Here is a 13,991-nt window from a genome sequence, read left to right as displayed (position 1 = left end):
TAGATACAAGTCTGGGAACTTCTCTTTCATTACTGGTTTAGCGTGATTCATTGTACACCCCCAGCCCCCAATAATGCTTTTGTGGACACAGTGGACTAAAGTAAAGGCCAAATTTATGAGATGTGAGATGCATACCTAAGAACTTGTGCGATAGTCCTTTATCATCTTTTTTCCACTACTTGAATTGGCTGACAATAGGTGAGCTGCAGTCATCAATATTCTGATTAATCTGTCTATTTAAATCTTCAGCTTTAATCTTGCTGTCATCACAGCTTTACACTGGGTATAAGGCAAGGCATCCCAGCCCCAGGGAATTCTGAGGATCGTATTTTCTGCTTTTCAACTGACAGAATACATAACGCAGTTGAAGACAAAAGCATTGATGGAACAGCAGTACAGGACGAGTAAACAAGAAGCAGAAAATAAGTTTGTTTTGTTTTGTTTTCCTGGAAACAGCAAACCTTATTTCTCCTCATGTGCCGTAGGTTCTTAATTGCTGGCTTTGCTTTGTACTGGCAGGACCAACGCTGGTTAAAGACTTAATGGTTTCAGGCTACGTTTGTCCTCCTTGCCTTCAGTCAGTATCAAAATAAAGGAGGTTTCAAAGTTTGGGCCTTCACTGAGCTTAGCCTATAGGCAATATGAAACAATCACTTTTGCACAAATGGTTGAGTCTTAAAATCTATCTTGTCGCATCTTAACCTTTGCTATCTTTAACGTTACAGATTAGTTCAGACTGAGTGGTTCTTATAACTTATTTTTCCACAGTGTGGAAAACCTGGATTTTCCTTTTTTATTTCCTTCTTAATCCATTTCTTCTGGAAAAGCGTCAGAAGTTTTCCATGGTATCCTAAGAACTCGATCTCATGATTACAGAGGTACAAGATCAAGCCTTACCTAGAACCAAGAGAATTATTTTGTAATTCTAACATGACACGTTTGTCCACGTCACCATAAAAATCACAATGCCAACCAGGCAGCTAAACAATTATAAGCTGCCTTTAAAAAATGTAAAAGAATTTTCTCTTCCCAGTGGCTGTTCATTTATGATTCTCTTCACTCTGTCTGGAAATACAAAAAGAGTAGAAGGAAATTGATTACGTCTAATAGGACTCTAAGTTGAAACTAACAGACTCCAACCACTGCTAGAAGCTCTCAGCAACATCTTTTAAAAGGTATTTCTTCCCATAGCGCAATAAGAGTTAAAAATAATGAAAACATACGGTACAAAACAATGGTTTTGTACTTGAGCATCTGTCTTGAATCAGCATCCCTTCAGGAGGGCTCACTTTTGATATGCTGTGGAATCTCCTGGGACTAGACACTTCCATGATAAGTCAGTACACAAATACACTTCATCGTAAGTCAGGAACAAGTGTTCACTCACTTCAAGTTTTTATTAAAACTGAACACAAGAAAATATTCAAACATACTTCTGGGTTGAGAATCTGGACAGTTAACATGGTTTTAGAATCCTCTGGTTTTACAGCATTCCAGAATCTCAGTTACCCCTGCAGTGTACATTCACTGGAACATGAAAGTGAGCAAGCATCTTGTTTTTCAGCCAACAACCACTACATCATCACCAACAAACTGGTAAGTTGGAACCTCAAGGTTATAGGGAGCAGGGCCTTTCCTGATTCTGCCGGATGCATCATAATGCGACCCATGGCAAGGGCAGTAATAACCACCAAAATCTCCAGAATTAGCAATGGGTACACAACCAAGATGAGTGCAGACACCTACTAATATAACCCATTCTGGTTTCTGTACTCTGTCTAAATCATGCTGTGGATCCCTCAGTTTAGACAAATCAACTTCAGCTTCCTGATTAATCTCTGCCTGGGTTCTGTGACGCACAAAAAGGGGTTTCCCTCTCCACTTGAAAGCCATGTTCTTGCCTTCTGGAATGTCAGATAACTTGATCTCAATCTTTGACAACGCTAGCACATCAGCAGAAGCACTGAGGCTGGAAATAAACTCAGTGACAGCATTCTTAGCAGCATATGCAGAAGCTACACACGTTGTTGCAGTCACCAGGTAGGAAAACCCTTTTCTAGCTTCGCTGCTGCTTTGAGAAGACGTGGTGGCATCTAACACGTCTTGACGACGATAGGCAGAGAAGTCGGGAACCGCTACATCGTTATGGACGTAACGAACGGTGGCAGGTGCTGCAAGAAAAAGAACACAAATGAAAACACTTCCAGTTAAAATATAAGGTATTTTTTTAATTGCAAACGCTTAATTGCATTTTTAGGAGGATGGGTAAGTTGTTCCAAAGTTTTGGTAGCACTCCTCGAATTCCATTTCAACTTTACATTGTAAAAAAGGTTTCAATATGGTGTTTCTGGTGCATGAACAAATGATTTGTGAATGATTTCACCTTTCCTTTGAAAATTGTATGAAGCCTGATAAGGGTGCAGAAGAATCTGTAAAAAGTTCTGGGTTGAAAGTGATCTGCTTTTCTGGCAGAGTTCAGGAAGAACTGCTGCAGGATCTCGTACTAGCTGAGAATAGAAATATAGTATCTGAGGAAAGACTTCTGTTCATAAGTTTCCCTGACAAATTCCAACAAAGAAATTTGATTTAGTAAGTCTGCAGATCCATAACACTTATTTTGTGCTTTACTTTGACTTAAGTAACTTTTATGTTTTAATAATCTTGTGTGGTTAAGTGTTTTTAAGGTTAAAAATGGAAGATTATATGTCTCCCTCTATAGGGGGTAAAACTCTTTTCAAAGGCAATTGTCTTGGCAAATAATTTTTAAACCTTTCAAACTCTACAGTCACTTATTTGCTAGGCTCACTTCACATAGAAGGATTTAGGAATAAAGTTAGCAGCTGCTCAGTTCCCAAACTTTGTAAGTGGGATTCCCATTTCAAACCAGAGTGCGAAACTGAGATGCAACTACTAAATTAGAGGTCAGGTCTTCCATTAGTTTCTTTGGCAAAAGAAGGCTACTTCCATTAACAAAACCCTCTATATCAAACAGAAGAACACACTGACGGCTGAACATACTAACATGTCAGCTGTTAATTAAAAGACTAGTCAGTGTTAATTTTTTTTTTAAAGCAGTTGACACAAGGTAACAGAGGTATTCTCTCAGAGTACTTAGAAGAACGGTCAGGGATTCACATGCAATCTGATGGAGGAAATAAAGGCATTTATTTACAACTCAGAAAGGAGAAACCATTTTCCCTAGATTTTTAATTGCAGAGAAATTAAACTGAATTTGAAAATTCTAACCATACTAATTTATTTTAGTATCAAGAGTTAAAATATTTCACATTCAGGAACAAGCTAATAAGCATCACAAATAACTTCATTTTAAAAATTTGTTATATTCTACTCAGTGAAGTGCATAATTTGATGTTAACTGAGGCTAAGAATAAGACTGTCAGGTGAGATATGTAGCTGTAATCACTACAGAAGCATCTTTCACAAGGAACTGCAGTCTCCAAGACTTAGGCGAATATCCCATTAACATCATGAAGCAAGCTATTACTGTGTGCCTAGCAACAGCTGAAAAGGAGTAAAGGGTACTATTTTAAAGTTTATATTAACAGGCACAAAAGATCCTTGATTTCAGGCAGTCAAATAACTCTCATAAAGTATTTCTAGTATCTTATTCTAAGTCTATGGCAAACTGCAGATCCCTTGTTCCTCCAAAAAGAGTTGTTTTCAGCCTGGTACGTATCGTCTTGCTCAGGTTGAGCAGTTCAGATTTGTTGTCCTGCTACAAACAACAGGAACGCAGTCTGGATTCTGAAAGACACTGTGGTTTTCATTTTCAAGGGCAACATTATATCCCGTAACAGTGAAGGTGCAAATAGTGTATACATCTTGAGGCAGTGTGCGTAAGGGCTTGGGTTTATCACATTCATTGGTAAGTAACTGTTATCCTGTTATACAGTCACCGAGCCACCTCCATTTTACATGAGCAAGTGAAAAGATGCAAGCTCCAAGTGATAAAAAGCCATACTTATGAAACAACACACCTAAGGGCATTGTAAGAGTAGGGGCTAAACTGTATTTGCCTTTCATGGAGACGAGCTGCCCTTCTTTTGGCTGGAAGTTAGGTTCTGCAAATCCAAAACAAACATCAAGAAGAACTACTTCGAGTACCTTTACCTGGCTTATGCTTTTCGGAACATTGCACGAACCAGAGGGAAAAACGACAGAAATTCCAGAACAGAAAGCAGTGATGCTTTTGACATAGTTAAAGGCACTGCGAGAACTATTTTACCTGCAACAGTATATCACCCCGTTGTTCTCACTGCAGACCTCTGTTTTGATTTGCATCAGTTAGTCTTCGATTAACCTTTAATTAATCTTAAATTAACCACTTAAGTTAACCTTGAACTATATATATCGCTTTCTTCCCTAACTGCAAAACCAAGACGCGCCCAAGGAGGGGGGGGGGGGGGTAAAAAGCACCAGCCTTGCCCGTGCCCTTAGCTCCGTGCTCACCGGCGCGCCTTGCCGCAGCCGTGACCGCGCACGGAGCGTGTCCAACCGCCGCGGTACCGGCGCCCCCACCTCCTCCTCGCCCCCGCGGGTCCCGCGCCCCCGGCCGCGCTCGGGCCTCCCCCACCCCCCGCGGGCCCGGCCCGCACCGTTCAGGCTGGCGCTGGCGACGAGGCCCCCCCGGGCCGACCGGCCGCTCAAGGACTCCCGGCACAGCAGAGGCCGCTTCAGGTCCAGCGACACCCTCTGGGCCCGCGGCGCCACGGCCGGCGCCAGCGGCTTGAGCGGGCCGGGCACGGCGTGCGCCGCGGCCGACAGGTAGGGCGCGAAGGGCCCGGAGCGGGCGGCGACGGACAACATGGCGGCAGCAGCGGCGACTCCCGCTCTTCGCCGGTCACCGCGGCGACCTTCCCGGCAGCGCAGGGGCGGCGCTCCGCCCACGCGTGACGCAGCACGCAGCGGCGTCACGGCCGGCGCCGAGCGTCGCGAGCGCTGCAGCGGGCGCGTCGCGGTGGCGTCACGGCAAGACGCGTTACGCCAGGGCGCGGGCGGGGCGCTCTGCCTGCCGGCCGCTGGGGGGTGGGGGAAGACGGTTGGTTTTTAAACGGCGTTTTCGGGTGTTTTTGCGTTGACGCCACGCCTGAGCTCCCGCTCTTATCTACGCTAAAAATATACCTCAGAGGGGCAGTTTTAGTTACAGCCCCTTTGTTTCCGTGTTTTCTGTGAGAAAACGGCTGTTTCCCTGTGCTGTGGTTTGGGGCCGGGGCCGAGCAGCCGGCGACCGTCGGCCGCGGAGGCCGCTCTGGGCTCGCTCTGGAGGGGGAGACGGCCGGATGCTAAGGGCGGGCCTCGGGCGGGGCCGTGCTCCGCCTGCGAGCCCAGAGGCTGACACCAGCTCCGGGGGGCCGCTCTCTTTGCAGGGCGGTCTGGTCCTGAGCTAGCGAAGCGGCAAAGAAAGAAAGAAATAACAATTCCCGAGTCCAGTTAATCGAAATGAGATTGTGGAAATCACGAGGTTTAATCTCAGAATGGTTAGTTCTGGTAAAGTTTATGGAAAATGGAATGCAACAGCGCAGATGGACTTAGCAACACGTATCTAGCTTTTCATGGCTTTGGCATAGTGAGGTGCGGGGATAAGAAGCGTTTAAAACATTTACGGCCTTTTCCCTTGACAAGGTAGTGTTTGTTTCCTGTCACTGTGTTAGGATTTGGGAGGATCGACTTTACTTCCTAGCTCTGTCCTTCGTCTTTTTTTTCCCCTAAATCTCAGTGTACATCTATTTTTTTCCCAAGGGCTGAGTTATATTATCTGTTTTAATTATTAGAGCATGAGGATGAAGAGGAGTTGCAGTAACTGTGTACTGTCGGGCACAAACATGCCTTGATCTTTGCAGAGTTCTAGGCATTATCGGAAAACAAATTTTATACTATACTAGCCCACATGTATGACAGAATTCTTTTTTTCAGAAGTTAACCATCTGAAAATGTCCTTGCTCACTGTGTCCCAGGGATGGATTTTATCTCATGGTTCCTGTAAGAGCTGTGGGTCAGAATCTCTGGCTTCTCCTCTAGCACCATTAGAGTAACTTAGACGTGGTAATAGGGTCTTACTGCTTTCCCCTGTTTCCTGGCGTATCTGGGACTGGCCAGGGGAAGTTTGCAGTTATGCTGTTCATAGTGCCAGTTCCAGAGCCAGTTTGAGGTTGATACCCCAAGGTTTTCTATTCATGTAAAGTGTTTTTGTTGCTCATTTTCTTTTTGTTGGGATTTTCTCATTTCATACAAAACAGCTAAGTTCTGTAACAAACGTACTTCCTTTCTCTGTTACTGTCATTCTTTATTGTTTTGAATTTTTTTTATTGAAAGGGCAATGAGGTAAATAGTACAGTATGTCAGGATCACTGTATTGAAATCATATATTAGAATGACTTTGCTGAGGCTTACAAGTGAATTTAAATCATTAAACTTTAGAATGCTTCAAAGGAAGGTTCAGGAAACAGTGTGGAGACATATGAGTGGTCCTGTGCCTCTTCCACAGGATACAGATTCATGATCCCGAAACATCTTGGAAGGTTTGACATGTTCTCCCTGGTCACTCTTTCAGGATATATGATATGAACATGTGTGCATACTATCCAGAAATATTCCTTGAAAGAACACTCTGACACTTCTGGGACAAGGAATGTTCGCCCCGCAATTCTTTGTGCAGTGTATGATTTTGCCCCATTTTATCTCCCTATTTCTTTTTTCTTAGCTTATCTATTTAATTTTTGTCTTTATGTAGTCCTACTGTATTGGCTACAAAGTGGGAAAAACTTAGTTTTTCATTTTGTCACAGGAAAATTGTGAGTGAAAAATGTTAGGGCATGCTTTAAGGTGTACTTGTTACTTTCAAAATCACATTACTGTGAACAGGCTCCAGGGTCCACAGCTTCAGTATTTGCCAATTGCTCATCAGCAGCATGTTCTGTTCGGAGCTCAGACTTCTGTGGAAGTCAAATAGTTCCCCAGAAACTCATTCTCACCCTCAGTGATTAGCAGAGTGGAGGAACACAGCAGCTGTAATTTTTGCCAGAAATACATTTCTTCCATTCTCAGATCACAGACTATCCCTGTAACTTGGGCTCAGATGCAAACACTTGAGTCCAATTCTCATCTTCACTTGCATCGATTTCATTCAGCTATATAAATGGTATGGGCATCTTCTTATATTGTACGTTTTGATCTGCACAGTTAGTCAAAAAACATCCACCCTCGCACACACTTTACCTGTTTTTCCATTAAGGGAAGAAATTTCTATGCAATTTGGTTATCTTTAAATCATTTTTGGTTGTGTACAAAGAGTATACGAAGTTGCTTTCCTGAAGATGGAAAGAGTGGATTATTTCCCAAAAGTTCTTAACATATTTTGAGTAGCAAAACACTAAACCAAAGCTCTGTTCCTAGGATTTTCTCTGGCCATGCACACTGCTTGTTCCTGTGTGGACATAAATCAAAATGTTTCAAAATAATTAATAGTAAAATATTTTGGTAGGTTAAGGTTCTACTTCTCTTAAGAATACTCGAACTCTCATCTAAAAGCCAGCAGTAGATTTAGACTGATTGGCCAGAGTAGTTCTAAAATGGTTGATGGTATTGCTATGTGGAACTTCTCAGATGGAAATAAGATTTTTTTTAAAGTGTGTCATCTAAAAGATACGCTGGCAGTATGCAAGATATAAATGTTGAATTATTTATATGTTTGGTTTCTTTATTTAGCTAATGTGTACGATCTCACCATTTTGAGTGCACTGAAAAATAATTCAAAACAAACTAATGCTGCTGTTAGCCCTTTTGCCCTTGCAACAAGCAGCAGGTGATGTGCTCCAGACAAATTAAAACCAAACCTATTCCCAAAGGCTTTTTTTGAAGTGGTAGTTCAGTTCCTAAAACTAATCTTGGCAGGTACAGGGCATCACTGTTAAGAGACAAAAAGGAATAATGCCATACCAGTCTTTCCTCCTTTTACAACAGGGAAGCTGTTACTTGGCTGCCTCCACAGAGTCTTGACACATAGACAGGCTCGTGGTGAGATGGCTGCATTGTAAATTAGTACGAGCGGCTCAGACTTTGTGGAAGCGCTAACCGAGCTTTCTGGCGAATCCTTTTCTCAAGGCAAGGTTCTAGTTCTCTTTAATAACCGCTTTGTAATTCTCACCCAAAACTTGATTTCGGTTCATTGCAAGGGTAAGAAGAAAATAGATGTATCGCACTTAAAAATTCAGGACTGAAGGAAAGATCCTTTCCTCCACTAATAATGGGGGAAAGTAAGTGAATACCTGAAGTGTAATTTTTATTTATTTTAGTTTGCTGCATCAGTCTTATACTTGTCACAGCCTCTAATGGTAAGGTGGATACACTGAAGGGTGCATTCCCCACTCCTGTCAAGCCTCTTCACTAGTTCAGGCTTCTAAAATGTTCCTAAATGCAGGATAAACTTTGCACAGACATGTGCTATGAACACATTAGAGCTAAAACACTTTCCAAAACTCAAACTACGTTTTCTCAGCTGGTCAACCCGTCCGTTCATTCGTACAAAGCAGTGCAGATTTGGTGCTTCGTACTGGATGTGTCAGGAACTATTGTTTTGAAATTCAGCTGTTGCTCATGTTGTGACTACTATAATATTTTAGGATTGTGCATTGAAAAAACTGCCTCTGTGGAGCGGTAGTTTAGGGACTGGTTTTGTTAAGATTTATTAAAGGAGTTGGCTTTCTTATAAGTAGTTCAGTGAGCCTTTTTAATCGTTGTCTGAAATATACTGAAATGCGGTACTTCTAGTTAAATGAGATGGATCATTCCAATTCTAGTAGTATTGATCTATAATTTATTTATTTCCCAGCAAGTTTTCCTGTCGCATCTAAACTTGGGTGCATAATGATCTACCCAATTAAGTGCACTGAACTATTGGTAACTGGAGTTAGTAGTGATGTAGTAATTACAGGACACCACTGTCTTATTCGAGAGGAAAGATAATCTGTAGAAACTACTGGGGCTATGAGTGAATGTACAGATTGAGATAATACTCAAATGGGAGAAAACTAAAAACAACCCATATGTCTGCAGTTTTGATAGCACAAGTTTTATGAACAGATTGTTTCACTTTAAAGTAAAAAAGCTACAAGAACCTGGCCTTATTTTGTTATTCTCTAACACATTGAGAATTAGTGTGGTCTTGGTAAAGATCAAATTGGAACAAAACAAGTTATAACAGGGCAAGAGGAAGTTCTATTAAGATCTGATCAGATAGCAGTATACTCTAGATATGTGGTGTTTCACCATGAACTGAGGATCTGAGCTAGGACTTGTAGAAGGGCTTGTTATCATTTTTTTTTAAATGGGTTTTAGGCTTTGACAGTGATGTAAGTTTTGAATTCACTAATCCAGCTCACTTGTTTGGTATGGAGCAGAGGTGGCTTTGCAATATACTTATCTGATTCTGGGGTTTTCTAGGAACTATGCTAGATATTTTTGTGAGTGTCTGACTGCTGATGTGATACGGCTCAGTACACCTCCCAGAGATTTTTGGCAAAATGAGGTGGCTGTGATTTAATTGGAAAACATGGTTGTAAATGTTTTAAAGACATAAAACTGATTTTAAAATACACTGTGGTTCAGAAGTTGATTAAAACATTTAAGTATTTTATCAAAAAGGCACTCTCTTCTATTATGGAAGTCCAAAATAAGAGTAATTTTAATTTTGAAATGACTAAGCAGATTCCAGTATGCAGGTCTTTCTTTGAAAAGTATTCTTAAACTTATGCGATAGTTCCCAAGCATCAATACAGAGCAAAAGTTTTCCAGCCAAATCTGAAAGTTAAATTTCAATGTGATATTGTGTAAATCACCTTAGCAGACCTCTGTGATTGCTTTCGTGCATTCTTGAGGAGTGTTAACATTATGAAAATCTATACTGCTTAATGTTCCTGTCATTTTAAAGTAAGTTAAAAGTTCATTTGCATTAATGCAAATGCTAGGAGATGACAAGGCTGCAGCATTATGAAATAGCTGCAGTGCATTTTCGTAATGAGTTTGGGCACATGCAGAGTTGCTTCAGTTTGTAGCTTTATATACTATCTTCTTCTTACGTTTATGCTTTTTCAAATATTAACTAGAGAGCTTGACTGGCTTTTTGCTAAAAGGTTGGTCACCCCAGGCAATTTGATGTTGTCAGAAGGCTATGTTTCTTTAGTTCTTTGCCATCTTGCATTATCTTTATGCTCTGAAAGGTCAGTGTTACTGACCTTGAGACTGAAGGGGTAACATTTGCTTTTCATTTTTGCGTTGATGTTCTTTATGTTTTTCCCTGAATAAGTTTACCTAGAAAAAACTAAGTTCACTTGTGAATCGCTAGTAAAGAGGTAGGTACGTCCTGCTTCCTCACACTGGAAGGTGAGGTATTTCATGCTGTGCTGAGGCAAGGTAAGGGGTGATTGCGAACAGGTGCTGTGTGGCCTAGGTGACTTTTCTTTCCTCTATAGTCATCTTACAGGATGTCATGCCTGTGAGATGGAGAGCGCAGGTGTTGTAGCAGAGTCTGGCTCTATCCAGGAACATTCAAACATTCATGCCAACGCGTTTGTCATAGCGAGGGAAAACTGATTGCTTAGAAGCTTTTAAACGTTCTTGTGCAAGACATTGTTTAAACGTTGCCATCCTGCCCTGTAGAAAGGGCTGCCGGCAGCACCCAGCTCAGGGGCCTGCATGGGGTAGTTACTGATCCTGGGTGTGAGAACTTGGGAGTACGCTGAGTGAGGAGAATAGTTTCTGGAAGTCTCTTTGGAAGTTTCCTGCTCTCTCTCCAATGCATAGCCTTTTCCTTTAGTAGATATTTCTAGCAATAGTACTTCATCCTTTTTCTTTATTTACCAATAGTCTTTCTTTGGATAGCTGTATTTTAATTCTCATGTGTAAACTTGTTTGAAACAGGCTAGGCTACATCTTTAATGTAGTGGTGTATGTTGGGGTTTATGGCCTTTAGGCATTTGATGTAGCTCTCCCACTCATTCACTGCTTGAATATGAGCACCTACTGCTAGGTACTGCTAGAGTGTCCCCAAATGCCTGCAGTTAGTTCATTTGCAGAACTAACGTTCACCGTAACGAATTAGGCTTTGTATTGTGGAACTAGGGAAGCTGTTAATTAAATTTGAAGACAAACTTTTGTACAACTCTATGCAATGCAGTCTTGTTTAAAGCTAAAGTTCTGGAGACCTTTTGATATTTAGATAAGATTGTTTTTGAGAGGTAGCAGCTTTTGGCCTATCACTTTAAAAAGTCACAAGATGTACCCCAAAAAAAAAAAAGTGAGAGAAGTGAGGATCAAAAATGGACATTATTAATGAGGGAAAATTACCAATGTTCAGCTGTTCAATCGTTCCTGCCCCCCACACTCCCCAAAGTAATTGAAATGATGACACCTCACTGCTACAGCCAAAATGTAAATTCAGTTTTCTCCCAGTCAGGGGAGAAATAAATAAGTTAAAGCATCAAGAGCAAAGAAGAAACCTGATGACAGCTTTCTAGCACTCTTTCTATTAATACAGGCATAATAGGCAGGAGTATGCAGCTTTAACTCCTGTCTTATTTAAAATCTCTTATATCCCTGTTTCATAAGGCCAAGATATATTGCCTTGAGAGGAAAGTCATGGAATATCAGTCTCTGGCAGAGATGCATTTGATTTTTTAATATAAAATGAGGTAAATAGGAAGAGAGCATATTCCTCCCCCCCCCCAAAAAAAAAAAAAAGAAAACCCAGAAATATCAGGGCAGATGAGGCATTCTACGAGAAGAATGGGGTTTTTAAGAATCGATTGTGGAGAGGAAAGATAATGAAAGTATTAAAGTGAATTCAGTAAAAGTTAAGAGACCGTGTGAAAATTTTACACAATTGTCTAGATGGACAAAAAGAGTCAGATACACATGAAATTGATAAGATGTGATCACAGAAAACAGAAATGTCCACAAAAGGTGTCCAGCCAAGCAAAAGCCCAAGGCCAGATGGTAATTGCCTGGGGCAACAATCAAAGGCTGCTCAGCTAGGCAGGAGCCAAAGGCTTAATGAAGCTGAGTGAAGTTGCCAGGAGAATCATCAAGGACAGCTAGTAGAAACATCAATTTAAGGGAAAAATACTTTCTCCCTTTCTGATGCTTTGTCTCTTCCCATGTCCTGAAAAGTCCCTGACACTCTTACCTCTTGGAAGGCAATATGCGTATCTGTATTTGATTCATAGCTACTACATATTTTTTACTTTTATCATCCCTGCAGATGGAAACAAAACCAAAATGTTTTCAAGTTGGTGACCACCTCCGGCTAAAAGTTGAAGAGGCTTGCAAATGGACCTTGGCTTCTAACCAGGTTAAAACCAATGTGAGGCAGATAATGGCAAAGTAAGAGCTTTTTTTTTTAATACTGAGAGTGGCTGGAATCCAGGAGTCATAGCTAATGCAATGAAAATGTCTACATCTCATATATTTTTACTTTCCTTCATGCCCCTTATAATGGGCATGCAGAGACTTCAAGTGTAGCCCTTTCTCTTCTGAGTGGTTAAATTGAATGGTAAGACTTGATTCTGAAGTAAATTATAGCTGCTTTGCAACATATGTAACTCCTTTGGCTTCAATTGGATTACTCCAGATATGTGCTACTGTCTGGAGCATCTAGTTTAAAAATATTATGCTGGGAAGAGAAGGTGGCCTTGGTCTCAAACTATAGTATTGATCCGTATGTGCCTCAGGGAATAAGGAACAATCAGTGTATAAAATGTACCTGAACTGAGCAAATTGCACACTGTAATCTTAATCGTCTCAACGTCTTGTGACTATTACTAAGCACTTGCTTCAGTAGTGGTTGTGGAAACCAGCTTATTATGCAGAAGTTTTTTTTTTTTTAATTTTCATCTTGCTACTTATTTGTAATGCCTTTACTTTCTCTCCTTGTATGCATAAATGATAAATAAGAGGCTTTTCTTGTCTTTTCATGCATGGTTAGGAGAATAATTGTGCTGTTGAGGCTGTTCCTAATGGCCCCTAGTGAAGTTCCTCCAGTTCCTGGATTGATCACATTTTCATATTTTTAGTTACCTTAGTGTGCGAAGTAGGCATGGACTAATCAAATCTGCTGAGATAAAATTAGGAGGCATTCTCTGCTCAAAGGAAAATCAAAATATAATATGGAAAGAACCAGAACACTTTAAAAATTAGGATGATATCTAATAGCACAAAGTGCAAGATCATAGACTTAAAGATTCATATCAGTGATTTCTGCCGTAAATTAAAGAACTATCGAAAGAAGTGATAGGAGGAGGAAAACAGTTAGATGCACGGAGGGTGATCAGAATACAACTGTGCAATATGGCTGTTAAACAGGTCAGTGGGATGCTTGGGTACATTAAGTTTTTCAGTAGCTTCAGGAAATACTGATTTTGCTATACAAAGGCACTACATGCCCTAGTGGATTACATTTTATATTTGTGGTTAAATGTGTTTGAGAAGGGTTAAATTAACAGGACAGCTACTAGGACAATAGGGGGTGAGAGGATCGTCTTGGTTGTCACAGGTTTCTGTGAATATCCTCCTTCAGTTACACAATCTGCTAATCCGGAATGAACCGCACTGTCAAGAACAAATACATGAATTTCAGTTACTGAAGCAAATAACCTCTTAAATTTAACAAAGGATGTTAATGTGAATAAGAACGTAGATTCTGACTGAAAGCTCATTCAAAGGAAGTAGAAAATTCTGAAAAGGTTTTTCCTGTTCTCCATCCAGGGATATGAATTAATTTAAAGATGTCGGGTCCAGGAATGTCTGTGAAGGGAGGTGAAAACGTGGAGAGTTTTCAGTGTTTATTTAAATGCATGTATGTAATTTTACCCTGTGTTATCAGAGTCTATGTTATTGTCACTGGTAACACTGTGTATGTCTTACTGAGATGTGCATTATTAGAATTAAAAACTAATTGTACTAGCCAGAATAGGGAGGCC

The 13,991-nt window shown here is 40.8% G+C and overlaps 1 protein-coding gene across 1 annotated transcript; it reads right to left on the bottom strand.

The window, feature by feature from the left end:
* Positions 1-1,378: 1,378 nt before the first annotated feature.
* Positions 1,379-5,323, bottom strand: UQCRFS1 (ubiquinol-cytochrome c reductase, Rieske iron-sulfur polypeptide 1). The gene is made up of 2 exons (XM_068956242.1): positions 4,617-5,323; positions 1,379-2,171 (listed from the first exon to the last, which is right to left on the bottom strand). Exons 1-2 carry the CDS (start codon positions 4,825-4,827, stop codon positions 1,561-1,563), a joined length of 822 nt encoding a protein of 273 aa, XP_068812343.1. The 5' UTR covers positions 4,828-5,323; the 3' UTR covers positions 1,379-1,560.
* Between the last annotated feature and the right edge of the window lie 8,668 nt (positions 5,324-13,991).

The sequence above is a fragment of the Struthio camelus genome, chromosome 10 (assembly GCF_040807025.1).
Source record: "Struthio camelus isolate bStrCam1 chromosome 10, bStrCam1.hap1, whole genome shotgun sequence".
Lineage (NCBI taxonomy): Eukaryota > Metazoa > Chordata > Aves > Struthioniformes > Struthionidae > Struthio > Struthio camelus.
The sequence above is the reverse complement of the archived record's forward strand: the minus strand, read 5'-3'. Positions and strand labels throughout refer to the sequence as shown.